General features: G+C 43.2%; 1 protein-coding gene across 1 annotated transcript in view; it reads left to right on the top strand.

Moving 5' to 3' along the window:
- The first annotated feature begins 586 nt into the window (after nucleotides 1-586).
- VPS18 (VPS18 core subunit of CORVET and HOPS complexes) overlaps nucleotides 587-13409 on the top strand; it is a 68530-nt gene continuing 55707 nt past the window's right edge. The window contains exon 1 of the mRNA XM_086937366.1: nucleotides 587-848. Coding sequence (XP_086793492.1) covers nucleotides 758-848 — 91 coding nt within the window. The 5' untranslated portion in view covers nucleotides 587-757. The remainder of the gene's footprint in view (nucleotides 849-13409) is intronic.

The raw sequence follows: 13409 nt of genomic DNA, 5'->3' as shown, positions 1-13409 counted from the left end.
TTATTGTACCTCACAAACTGTATAAATGGACGGCCCAAACGTTATACATCGAGAGACTTTAAACAGACGCATTCTGTCCAGGCTCTCCCAGACGCAGCGTTTAATTAATCCAACTTGTTCCTGTTTTGCCAAAGGCCTCTTAAGCTTTCATTTATTTAAGGAAAATTAATATCCGACCAACACCCCAATGACTGGATGGAGGATAAGTAAGACTAAAAGTAATGAAGATTACTAGTAAGTAGTTGCGTTCGACTGTGTCTTTTTTTCAAAACCTCCCTCTGCCTGTTTACAAAATGTGGCATGTATGCTACAGAGTTGCAGTTATTATTGGCTTCCGAATCTTTTCGAAGGAGGCACTGTAGAAAAAAAGTTACTTTTGTTGCACGTGCGAACGTGGGTCAAGACGCAAAAAGCTGTCTAAAAAACGTAAAATTGCTGAAGAGGGCAAGACACATCGTTTTAATTGAAATTTTAAACAACTTAACAGGAGCATGCTGTCAATTTCAGAACCACGCTTGCCGCACTGGAAGTATTAGGGCGATAATCAAACTCCACATCTAGTCCGCTCTCTATGTCTATGCTTGTCAGTGCAGGCGGTCACGTGGCTGTCAGCTGAGCCACGATCTTCTTCCGGGTGCGATGTAGCTTGTGCTGCTGCTGATGGGCTGTTGCTTTGCAGCGTTAACGGGCCAGGGCTGAGGCTGCAGCGCGGGGAGGGGGAGGCGGGACACCGGCAGTGCCCTGTGGCGGACTCAGCATGGCATCCATCCTAGACGAATATGAGGATTCCCTGTCCCGACCGCTCACTCAGAGCCAGGGCCGCGGAAGCATTGGGGTCCCCCTGTCTGGTAAGTTGAGGTGGGGCTGCGTAGTAACGTTGCTATCAATACTGCAGCCGGTGCAGTGTCACCGGGACCAAGAGGCGTGAGGGGCCACTGCACCGCCATTATGTGTATATTTACTAATGTGTTCTGGCCGTTTGACATTGCCTCTACAGTCAATGGCAGGCTTACTACTCCACTGGGCCTCAGAAAGTAGCTGTTTTATTATACCGCTCACTCCCAGTCCTGTCACGACTCACGAGCATCTCTTCTCCGGGACAGGGCCGCGGACGCTGCTTGGGGTAGGCGTGTCAGCAGATGCCTTAAGTAGGGTGAGTTGCCTCTTTCCATGCAAGTGTGCATCACAGTGCATCTAAAAGGATCCACGCCTGCGAGAACTGCACCTTTATGCCTTCGGTTCAACCACTGAAGCATAAACTCCTTAAGGCAACGGACATTCACCACAAGGTGATTGTCACGTGACCTTCTAAGGAGCACTCCATTAGATGAAAACAATTGAGTAGAGGCTAGTTACTTGCACAGCACGTCATCACAACGATACTCTTTCCCAGCTGTGTACCCTCTCTTAGATGTAGGTTTATTATTCTTGGGTTTGCATATGTGCTTTGTGCTAGACATGCATTCATTTTGTGTAGCTAGTTATGCAGCATGTGCTTTCACGGAGATAAAGTCTGTGTCGAGATAGTTGTGGTGAGGGAGTTACTTTGTATGGTGCACCTGGATATCTAGCCTTAGTATTAGTTCCACTTCACTCAGCTTGCAACATTGTTTGATATGGAAAATCTACCTACGTCACTAGTAGATTTTAATTTGTTCGGGCCAAATGTAGGAGCTCAAACATGGATGACTTCTGGATTATCATGGTATTATAGAGTTGACTTTCGTTAATAGTTAACGTCATGCAGAATGCGTCCAGCAAAGGGCGACACAGACAAGGCCAATGATGGTATGGGTGGACCCAACAAGGGCATTGCCTGCTTGGACTTGTTGTGGCTAGACAGACCTTTAGGCCAGAGCCCTTGCTCTACTGAAACCTGCAAGGTAAAATATAATCATCTGCTTCACCCAGCATCCCATACTGCTAAACCCCACAGTCTCATGACGGCCTAGACAATACAAGCACTCACATATCGTTCTAGTTAAACATAGACCCATCCTCCTGCACATTCCACTGACTACCACACACAATCAAAATACAGAATTCTTTCCCACTCATGATCATTAACTCTTTCTCTGCAGTACTCCACGCACAAGACATTGCACACATCATCACCTATTACAAGCTTGACACTCCCTTCTTTACATTAACATGGCTCGGTCCCATATCCTCAAACACCCTAAAATTGTTTCTTTACACACGCTAAAGCATCCATCATGTGAAAGATGCACATAAGAAGGGAGGAAGCTTAGTTGTCAGCTACAAGTCCTCTTGATCCTGCACCGTAGGCAAACCAGTGACATTCTATCCATGGTGCTCCTGGAATGCCACTTCAACTCGCACTGCCACCTTTCATTTCATCTACAGACCTCCCTGGCAGAACAAATACTTTATTGATGAATTCTTGGATCTTGTCACCCCTTCATCCATCGAACACCCCTGCACCACCCTCTTGGATCTCTTCAAACTCCCTCACAACAAAAGCTACCCCCAAAGAAAAGAAACAGCCTTTAGCAGGTCAAGCACATCTCTCAACCAACACGCTCCAAATGCTAAATCCTCCACTTAGTCTTCTCAACAATCCAATGTAAACCACCAATACCTGTTCACAGACCAATCTCTTCACCATCCCTGTTTCCTGCGTCCAAGGTGAACCCAAAAGAGCAGACCAAAATTCAGGATCCTTTAAATAATCTAATGCTGGAACTCATTTCTCGCCCTGCAAATTCCACGTCCAATGCAACACAAGCACCCTACTAAATTACCGAAACACTGTTTGAAAAACGATGTGAATATTCACACACCATTTACAAATTAAGTGAAAGTTAGAACTTTTAGCACCCTGGTACTCTAAAGACCTTTCTGAACATAAACGCTCCAGTCACAGAAAAGAAAATGAAAGGAAAACTGAACTTCCAATGACCTCATGGTACTGGAGACACACACTCCACGCATCACACAGACGGCTCATTGCATCAACCAAAGCAAAGTACTATACAGACACGGTAAATGAAGCTACAATAACCCATGTAAGCCCTTATGCTTTTATCATCATATACTCTCACCAGTCTCCACTTGCCTGCTACCCCCCGGATTCTTGTGCTTTCCTCATGGTGGGGCCAACTTGAGCAATGTCTTAAAGCTCTCAAAATGCTCAATTTCGTGCCACTGGCCTGCCTGACTTTTCCATATTACCCTCTATTTTAAAAAGTAGTCACTCCGTTTAGTGACACACTGTAATATCCTACCACAATTTATTTCTGTGGATAATATAAAAAAGAAACAAGGGCATGCTTTCCCCTTCTTTCGGAACATAAAAAAGTTTGACTTGCGTACCTGCTATCCACTGCAAGCATGGAAAATTATTTATAAGAGCTATCTGAACTAGTCTGCTTACAGTCTTGTAAGCCTACACTATGCCTTGAAAGATTCTGAGATCTTTGTAAACATGTATATAGTCTCGTTTTGAGGTTTGGGTACATATGACTTAAGCCATGTGGAACACCTCTATTTATAATTTCTTCATAAAAGTGCAATAGGAAATATTATATAGAGAAGAGTGGGTGTTGGTTCAGCACCCTTCAAACTTCTGTCCTTTCATGGTTTATTATTGCAAGTAAGTTGGAACTTGTGTGTATTCTTTGATATATGACACACCATATGTTAATTGCTGATTTATGTTTTGTTTGCTTAGCAAGTGTTGCGGTTTGGATGCCTTAGCCTATCATAAAGCCACAGTGCTACTCACTAAATTACCTTGTGTGTTTCTTTATTTTACTTTAAGTTAAGATGTTACTCGATTTGCAACTTTCTTGTTAACAAAGTAAATACGTGTTCATAAACACATGCTTTCTTAGTTTCAGGAATGCTGCAGTTTTGATTAATGAATCATACCTCAAAAGTACAAACCAAAAGAGGTTTTTTATTTTCACTACATTTTCATTAAAAATGCAGTGTTTTATTATCATGTCCATCATAGCCAGTAATGAAGGAGCAGTGTAAACCTAGAGGTTTTAGTTTCTGGTCAGTGAGTTTTTTTGTTAGAGCAGATTTACACTTTAATATGTGAATATTATTATTAATATTCCACCGCTTTTTAACTACTTCAAACAATTCCTACATTACGCCTGCCTCACCCACCAATCCTTACCTACCATATCAAACAACCCTACTTATCTTACTCTACCTAAGACACCAAACTACTTGACATATGTTCTCCTCCGCAGTGCATATTTTACGCTTCCCTGAGATGACAGATTTTTAAAAAAGGTTAGGAGGTTTTGCTTGTATTGAATTGGATGAAGTTGAAAAAGCCTTTGGAGAATGGGGCTTCTTCCATGGCAATGATGGAGGAGGTCCAATCTGTTTTTTTGTTTCCCAAGGCAATGAGTTGGGTTGGGGAGATGCTTCATTTACAAGACCCAGGAAGGTCCGTGATGGGGTAAGGTCCGTGATGGGGTAAAGTCTGTGGGAGGACACCCTACTTGCAATATTAGTGCTCTCGCTAGGTTCCTGGGGCATACCTTGTTCTTCGATGTCACACCAGGTCTCCTGTTCTGCTCCAGACTTGTCTCCGGTCTCCCCCTGCTGCCGCAGCCTCCTGACATCTGGCGCGGCCGCAGTGAGTGGGGACTTCATCTTCCAGGAGTCTTTGCGGCAGGCAGCCACCCGCGCCACTACGCGCCCGGAGGCGCTTTGAAGCGGAGGAGAGCCCCGGTGGAGCGGGTGCTCTCGATAGGTTCCTGGGGCATACCTTGTTCTTTGACGTCACACCAGGCCTCCTGTTCTGCTCCAGCCTTGCCTCCGGTCTCCCCCGCTGCCGCAGCCTCCTGACATCTGGTGCGGCCGCAGTGAGGGGGGACTTCATCTTCCATGAGTCTTTGCGGCAGGCAGCCGCCCATGCCACTACGTGCCCGGAGGCACTTTATAGCCGAGGAGAGCCCCTGCGTCGCGGGACGTGCACGTGCGTTGCCTGGGCTAAGCCCGGGCAAAGGGCGGGCCGTCTGTGGCCATCAGGGGCCGGAGGAGGCCGGGCTGGGCCGCCCCTCTGACATCTGTTCTGAGGAAAGGTACTGTCTTACTTTATTCCACTTGCAAATCCACAATGGGAAAGAAGAGAACTGACGGACACAAACCTAATAGAAACCAGGCCAAGTGGAATCAACAGTGACTTTAATTGATAAAGCACTGCACTGGCTGATCAATAATATGAAGATATCTGAAAAGGGTTGTTATCAACTAGCGAGAGAAATTATCATGGCCAGAAGGGTGTCATGGGTGGGACACCTTAAGAAAAGATTTGGGGGTGATTGTATAGCCATTCATTTTCTAGTCCTCAAGTGCTATCTAATGTGTTGGCAAATTTACTCCCCCCCTCAACAAAGGGGCTCTGCAATAATACCATTAACTCTAGAATTTTTCTATGATAGGGTATGGTGCTTAGGGAGATCCATGAGTTCTAGGCCAAATCGTTCACATGCCTGCTAAGTGGGAGGAAGACTCCAACCCTGTTTGATGGAATTGATCTGAGGAATCGTGTTGGAGCCTTGACCGATATGGAGGAATGCGACTGACTACAGGCTGACACTAGAAACCCATTGAGAAATCCATTATCTAACATCCGAGCTAGCGAGCCCCAAATGCATGGTAATGTGGCTACCTACTTAGATAATATGCCGCCCCCCCCCCCCACTCTTTGGCTAGGTTATCGATTAACATCAGGGCTACCCAAGAATCTAACACCTCTCCAGTGGTATATTCCAATTCCATTACTGACCTAGGAGTACGTATAAAGAATATATTCCCGGGTAGTACACCAAGCATTAAACTAACCATTCCCGGGTTAACACCAAAGAGTGAGGTTGACACTTTAGTAAGAATAGAGAGGCCTTTAAATGTTAGCCCAGCCTTGATAACAAATGAAAACTTGTCCTTGCTCTCATGGAACATTGCAGGTATTGGTAATAAACTTCTGTCTCCGGAATGGTGTAGATTCATAGACCAGTATGACATTTGTCTTTTTCAGGAGTCTTGGTCAGTGGTTCCTGTTTTTCGGGTGGGGTTCCTTAATTTCTATATCCCTGCTACAAAAAAAACAAAAGGCCGCCCCACAGGTGGCCTGGTGGTTTGGGTTCGCCAGAGCTTATGTTGCAAAGTCCAGCATATTCTGTCCCCAGTCAACGATATTTTGATGGTCAGGCTTGAATTTAGCCAAGATCGCTGGGTGGCTGTTTTTAACGTCTATGCTAGGGGGTTAATTGGGGGACACACCTCCGAGATAATAGCCGCTCTTGACTCTCAGCTGGCGGCTCTACCAGACAAAATTATTCCTATTGTGGGCGGGGATTTTAACACTACTTTCGAACCACTTGGCCAAGAAGATCAGGATCTTTCTGCAGATCAGGATACTAGGTGGAGAATCCCCAAACTTGAAGTTCCTGCTGTAAAAAGATGGTCATCAGCCGCAATTCAATTAAAAGCTTTGTATCTAGAAAGAGACCTATAGCGGCAAATGGGCGAACCCCTTCTGACCTCCAGGGAGCTAACACATTTGATAATGGACGTAACAGTAGCCGTATAGACTACTTGTTGGTGGATATAAGATTTTGGCATAACCTAATGGATATGGTCATTAAACCGCGATTGGAAAGTGATCATAACACGCTCTGCTCCATATTCCTAATTCAAAAGGGGGATAGAGAGGAGACACCGAAGGGAGGGGTATCAACATTTGACATTGTCGCCTCTAATAATATGCGCCATGTTAAATGGAATAAATTTATTGAAAACCCAGTCAAATTGGCTGAGCTTAAAGCAGAGGTTTTGAGCGAACTGACCCATTTAAACACCCTAACCAATGCCTCGGATTTTCCGCAAATAATGTTGGAGGCTCACACCCGACTCTTCTCTAGTTTAACAATGTTCTTCTCAAAAGAGTCAAAAACAGATAACCGGGGTATAAAAACCAATGTGGCTAGGTGGTATAATGAGGCCTGCAGAATAGCTCGCCATAAATTGAGTGTGGAATTAAGGTCAAGAACGCCGCTAGAGTGAGAGTCAAGGGACTCCTATAGACACACCCAGAAGGTGGCAAAAAGAGAGTGGGACCATGATAGGTGGCGAGACTTGAAACATGCCTGCGAAGCCAAAGATTCTAAGCAATTCTGGAATATCGTCAAATGGGATAGGGGAGGACGTGCAGAATTCCCTCAGAATAATGTTGCTCAATCTCAGTGGCTAGAATTTCTTAAGCCCCAGTATGCCTCTAGCCTGTCAGAGGAGGATTACTCCTTACCCCACTATATCTTTTACCAAAATCAGGTATTTTCCATCAAAGATGAGTCTAGCACTAGACTGTGTGTCAAGAGGCAGAGCCCCAGGTATGGATGGTATTCCTGCCGATGTTTTGTTAAGCGATAGATCGACTTGGTGCCAGTATTTTGCACTGTTTGCTAATTCAGTGGCAAGGGGTGCTCCCATTCCACCTTCGTGGAAGGGAGCAGAAATAATACCTATTTTCAAAAAGGGAGATGAATCCCTCCCCAGTAACTATAGGCCCATTAGTCTAATAGATTCAGCGCAGAAGTTAATGGGTCGACTAGTTCAAAATAAAGTACAGTCGTGGGTAGAGGAATCTAATATATTATCCCCATTTCAAGCAGGCTTTCGCTCTTGCACTAGTTCCATAGACCAAGTCTTTCGATTCATCACAATCTACTGGAGGAATGTGGTTTTGACTAAAGGGACACTTTACGCAGTATTTGTTGACTTGAAATCGGCTTTCGATTTAGTACCTTGGTGCAAACTCTGGAGGGTCCTTGATGAACTGGGGATGGCACCTGAGTTATTGACCCTCCTTGTCCGCTTAGATGAGAGCAAATTCGCCAGGATCAGATGGGGGACACAGGGTGAGGTTACTGATTCATTCCCTGTCGAACGTGGTGTTCGTCAGTAATGTGTTTTGGCTCCCACCCTGTTCTCCTTATACATCAACGGAATAGTGGACCATCTTAGTAGATCCCCTACTGATGCCCCTGTTTTAGCAGGAGTTCGCGTACCTGTCCTCATGTTTGCGGACGACACCCATATCATCTCCAGGTCCCTGTGTGATCTGCAGAAGGCTGTCAATGATTTTGGGTAATTTTGCCATCTACGTGGGCTTGAGGTCAACACCGCAAAAACAACGTTTATGTCCCTGAATCAGCATAAACCCTTCAAAGGCAGAATCCTCCTGAACAACACTCCCCTAGAGCAGGTGGATGCTTTTACCTACCTAGGTATTATGCTTCAGAGTAACATGGGATGGAATAGCCACATAGATACGACTATCCTAAAATATCTTTAGCTCGTAGGTACATTATCTTCTAAACATAAATCCTCCTTGACAAAACCAATTACTCCAGTTTTGGAAATATATAACATCAAAGTGATAAGCTCTGCCCTTTATGGGGCAGAGTTATGGGGATTTAATAATTTGAGTCACCTTGCAAAAGCTGAAAACAAATTCCTATGTGGTTTAATTGGTGTTCCCCAAAGTACCCCTATGACTCTGCTTTTATTTGACCTAGGGAAGAAAAATGTGGCAGACATGGCTAGGTTACGTCCACTCCTGTATTGGAGGTGAATCTGGACCACCCCCGAACTTACACATTATGCCCAGGGGTTGAAGGATGTAATCACCGCTTTCATAAAATCCTGTGGCTGAAAGATCTAAGGTCTCTCTTGGTAAAGATGGATTTAAGATTAATATGGGATGAACCAGAGACTGCAATTTTCCTACAAAAGAACAATTGAAAGGAAAATATTGGGAAATGGTCCTGATGTCATCTTACCGGTCCGGTATGAACACTAACTTGACAGGCCGTTGTTTAGATCACAAATCCTGTCCGTTCTGTGAAGCATACTGGAATAAAATTAAGAGTCCCCTCGATCGAAAATTGTATTTTCAATTCAGGATAGGAACCTTGCCAATTAAAGCTTTTACTCATAAATGGGCGTCCTCCTCCGATGAGAAATGTCAATTGTTTAGACATGGTAGAGACTATAGCCCATTTATTCTTTGTATGTCCCCTGTATGCAGCCCCATGACGCAAATGGTTGAGACCTATATGCTTCTCCTTGGGCTCCTTGAGGCATATAGAAGCTTTAAGGATACTAGGATCTGGTTGTTCTCCCCACATAGCTATTGCTTTAGCCAAATTTTTGAGGTGGGCCTGGATCATCCGCACACTCACTTTGTCATCTGCTACTAGCTAGTTATAAGGTTTTATTGCCAGTATAAAGCTGTTTATATCTTATGAACTAATTTTAAATGTATCATATGTTTTTAATAACCTTCTTAGCTGACAGTAATCAAATTGAATTTAATATTTTTTTATCTGGTGTATGTTCATGTATTATTTATTGTGTATCTTGACAGTTTTGTGTATTGTATGTGCTTTTATGACTTACTGTTGAATAAAGCTTTTGAAATTGAAAAAGTCATAACATTTACAATGGTAACGACGGTAGTCTTGAAATTACTAAATCCTGTGATTATACTTACACAACTCAAGCATACTTATTACGTTTCTTTTATCTTAATGTATTGCACTATAACACTAACATTCACACATCATATGACAAGCTAAAAGGTGCCAACAATGCACTTTACAATGAAGCAAAACTAGAACATAAAGCTAGCACCCTATCAGTTCTTTTAACAGTTACTCTCTACGTCAAAGCACATTAAACAAATAAAACTACAGTCCTCTCCGCTTCAACAGTTACTAACACTTTAAACGTACGTTAAAAAATAACAAAAAAGGATAACGGCTGATACATTTCAGTTACTTTACTACACTAAAATAATGTCCAGTTACAAAATTGCACAAATAAATGAATTAAAAATGCATAAGCAAATAATAAAGTTGAAGTTAAATTGCTTCCTATTTCTTCTAAGGTTTACACTTTTAAAAAAAAATTATATCTATTCAAATGTTGCAAGTACAAGATGGCTGTCCATATTTGCCCTTGTGGATTCATGCACAGCTTGCATCTTTTATTGAATTTTCTTAAACTTTAAGAACCTTTGAAACATTGTACAGCAAAAGTGTTTGCATCTGTGGTAGCCATCTTTAAATGCATTTTCTATCCCTCTTTGAAAATACATTCAAAGATGGCTGCTGTGGACGCACTAGCATCTGCAATAGCCATCTGTGAGTAGATTGGGGTTGCCAATGCTTCATTTTATTGTGTGATAGTGGTAGATTATATTATTATTCCATTCTTTGATCTTGATGATTAGGTTTCATGCACTTATTTGTCTCTGTTATTTGTTATAGTAGTTACCTACTTGCAATTCTAACCTTAATGAAAATCACCAGGGGCCTATTCTCTTTGTCCAGAGAGGCACATTTTGCATCTTTGGCATTATGAGACATTCTACTGGTGAATTGATAATATTCCATATTTTACTAAAGCACTTAGAACTATATTACTTTGAGTTAACTAAGACCCCTGAATTTATGTGCAACTTTTAAAGACGGGCTCATACTTAAAAATGTCAAATTTCCCCTATAATAAATGGTGGTGTTTTCTTTGAGTTTTTCATCACACTGATTATGCCATTTACACATAAAACTGTTTTTCCCGATCCCTAATATAAAGAATTGGGTCTTTTGTTTTAAGTTTTTATGGCCTGTGTGATTGTTCAAGAAATTGTATTCCTTGAATGTAGATCAGGGCAAGTAAAATACTGCTCTCTGCTAGGAACCCAACAAACTCTGATGGAATTCTGATTTTGTCATATTCTGATATCACACAATGCTATTTACTTTTACACCTATGCTACATGATCTCTATAACAAAATGACATAGGGGACTAGACAAAATATATGTATATATTATTTCAGCCACCGTCTACAGAGAGGGCGACAATGAGTGGCAGAAGAATGTATCACCCTCAAGCTTTCCTTTTATCAGAGCAGGTGTATGGAATTGCTCTATCTCAACACCCAGGGCATGTTGTTTAGGGTCAAGGACAACACGTTTTATGTTTATTTGACTTACTGGATAAGTAGGCCCAACTTACTGGATAAGTAGGCCCAACCTCTGCAGCACAAACCCTTTAGCTGCTTGTATATAGTAGAAGAATCTCTCTCTCGCTCGAAAGAAGCCTGCTATAGCGCTGGACACCTCTGTTTGAGGTAGCTGTCACGCTCTATAAATATTGATATTATTATTAAGATTTTGTTAGTACCAAACCATACATGGTTCCTGATACTGGAAGTAATTATTTTGGCCCTACTTGCCAGAATGGCATTTGACTCCTTTAAATGGAACTATATGTTTGTGGTGCTGGAGAAGCTGGACTTCAGGCTTAAGTTCTGCATGTGGATCAGACTACTTTACTAAGTCCCCATGGCCAAGGTGCGTGAGAACGTAGCAACCTCCTGTAGCTTTGAGCTGCGGAGTGGCACTCTACTGGGCTGCCCGCTTTCCACCATGAGGTTTGCCCTGGCGCTCGACCAATTGGTGGAATGGATCCATCAGGATCTCTTGATAGGAGGCATCGGGGCGCCGGAGGGAGCGGGAGGAGCAGTTCTTCTTTTGTGCTGATGACTTTCTCCTCTACGTCACATGCCCCCACTTCTCAATAGACAGAATCATGCAGGTGTTTCCCATCTTTGGAGACCACTCAGGCTGCACAATTAATTGGTCCAAGTCTGTGATATTCTCATTATTGTGGGTGCCCCCCCCCCCCCACCTGCCTTGGGACTGCCGGGCTCCAGTGGTTGCAGAGGGGTTCCAGTACCTGGGAATATACGTTACCCAGGACCCCCAGGAGTTTTTCCGTAGGAATATATCAATCTCCCCAGTTGGAGAGTCTCAAGGGGAGCTTGATACTTTGGGGTAGCCTGCCACTGACATTGATGGGATGAGTGTTCCTGTACAAAATGATGAGCCTGCCGCGATTCCTTTGTCATGCAGAATACCCCTTTCAGAATCCCTTCAGATGTCTTTAAGAGAATAGACTGAGAGGACTGTCAGTTACTATGACGGGGAGCCCTGAGAACCGCATTGAACAAACTCCGAAGCGGGGGGGTCTATGATGGGCGACTGGCAATTCTAGATATCTTGAACACTTTTGGGACTCTCAATTCCTGGTGCTCAATGAATGGGTCTTTGCGGGCCACGGGGACCTGGCGTACAGAGTGTACAGGGAGACTATGGGCCAAGGAGGATACAAGGGCCTCCTGTATGGCGTGGGGAGTGACAAGTTTATACTGCAACACACCTAGACAGTGAGCAGAGTCTGGAGGGAGGCCACAGGGTTTCTGGGCTGGAAGGGGTAGCTTACCAGGCTCTTGACATTTTGGCATAATCACTTACTGTCCGAGGTGAGTGGACTAAATGGTTTCTCAAAGTGGGAGTGCACAGGCATAGAATGGATGGTGAGGGAGAGTTACTGGCGGGTGGGGGTTCTGAGCGACAAGTGTGTGCATGCTGCACATTTTTGGGCCCTACAAGCGCCACTTCTGCAATGCTGGAAATCCCCAAATCTGTTGAGGAACGAGTTAAAGCCATGCGCGTTTTCAAAGACTGTCAACCCTCTCTTCACCATATGACGTACAAAGCTTTTGTTTTCAATAAAAATAGTTTAAATGAAAAAAAGAAAGTGATTACTTAGAGGATATGCTCCTTGTGAAAGAGCAGTATGCTGTCACTTACAGTAAAGTTATCCGATGACTGAAGTGGGCTGTCCTATTGCCCCATGCTGTAGTGAGAGAGGAAGAAAAATGTGAATGAGCCACAAATGAACTATGGATTTGGAGGGCTCGGTGAAAACCCCTGTAACTGTAAGTATAAGATTGTACTCCTTAGAAACATTTATTAATTTCATTCTGGCATAAGCAAATATACATTCCGATATTTTGTCATGTGAAAATCTGCTGAATTATTGCAAAGATACTTTCCCTACTCCCCTCCTTGAAAACAAGTTATACTTTTTCTTTGTCAAAAGTGTTTCCAACCTTTTACATTGTGGGACAGATTGGAAAGGAGTTGGTGAAAATGTAAGTTCGTGTGTGTGCTCTGACTCACAAGGAATTCCAACCATGGAACAACCTCTTCCTGAACACTTTCAGCCTATGTATGTTGATTCGAGGAAAGTAGGCAAATTCAGGGCCTTGCTTGAAGACAACCTTAACATTATATATTATCGATGGCGTAATCAGCTATCCTATTCTCATGGCCCTGCTATAAGGAGGACATTATCATAATGTGTCACTTCATTGCATTGCACAAAATGGGCCGATTTTGTTTTACAGCACTAGCGGATTTATGAAGCATCCTATTCCTTGTACAGGTAGATATTTTATATAATTCGAAATCTCTGCACGGTATCTAGGGAACACATTTCATTAGCT

Source organism: Lissotriton vulgaris, chromosome 9 (genome assembly GCF_964263255.1).
Source record: "Lissotriton vulgaris chromosome 9, aLisVul1.2, whole genome shotgun sequence".
Lineage (NCBI taxonomy): Eukaryota > Metazoa > Chordata > Amphibia > Caudata > Salamandridae > Lissotriton > Lissotriton vulgaris.
This window is presented reverse-complemented; position numbering and strand designations above follow the sequence as displayed.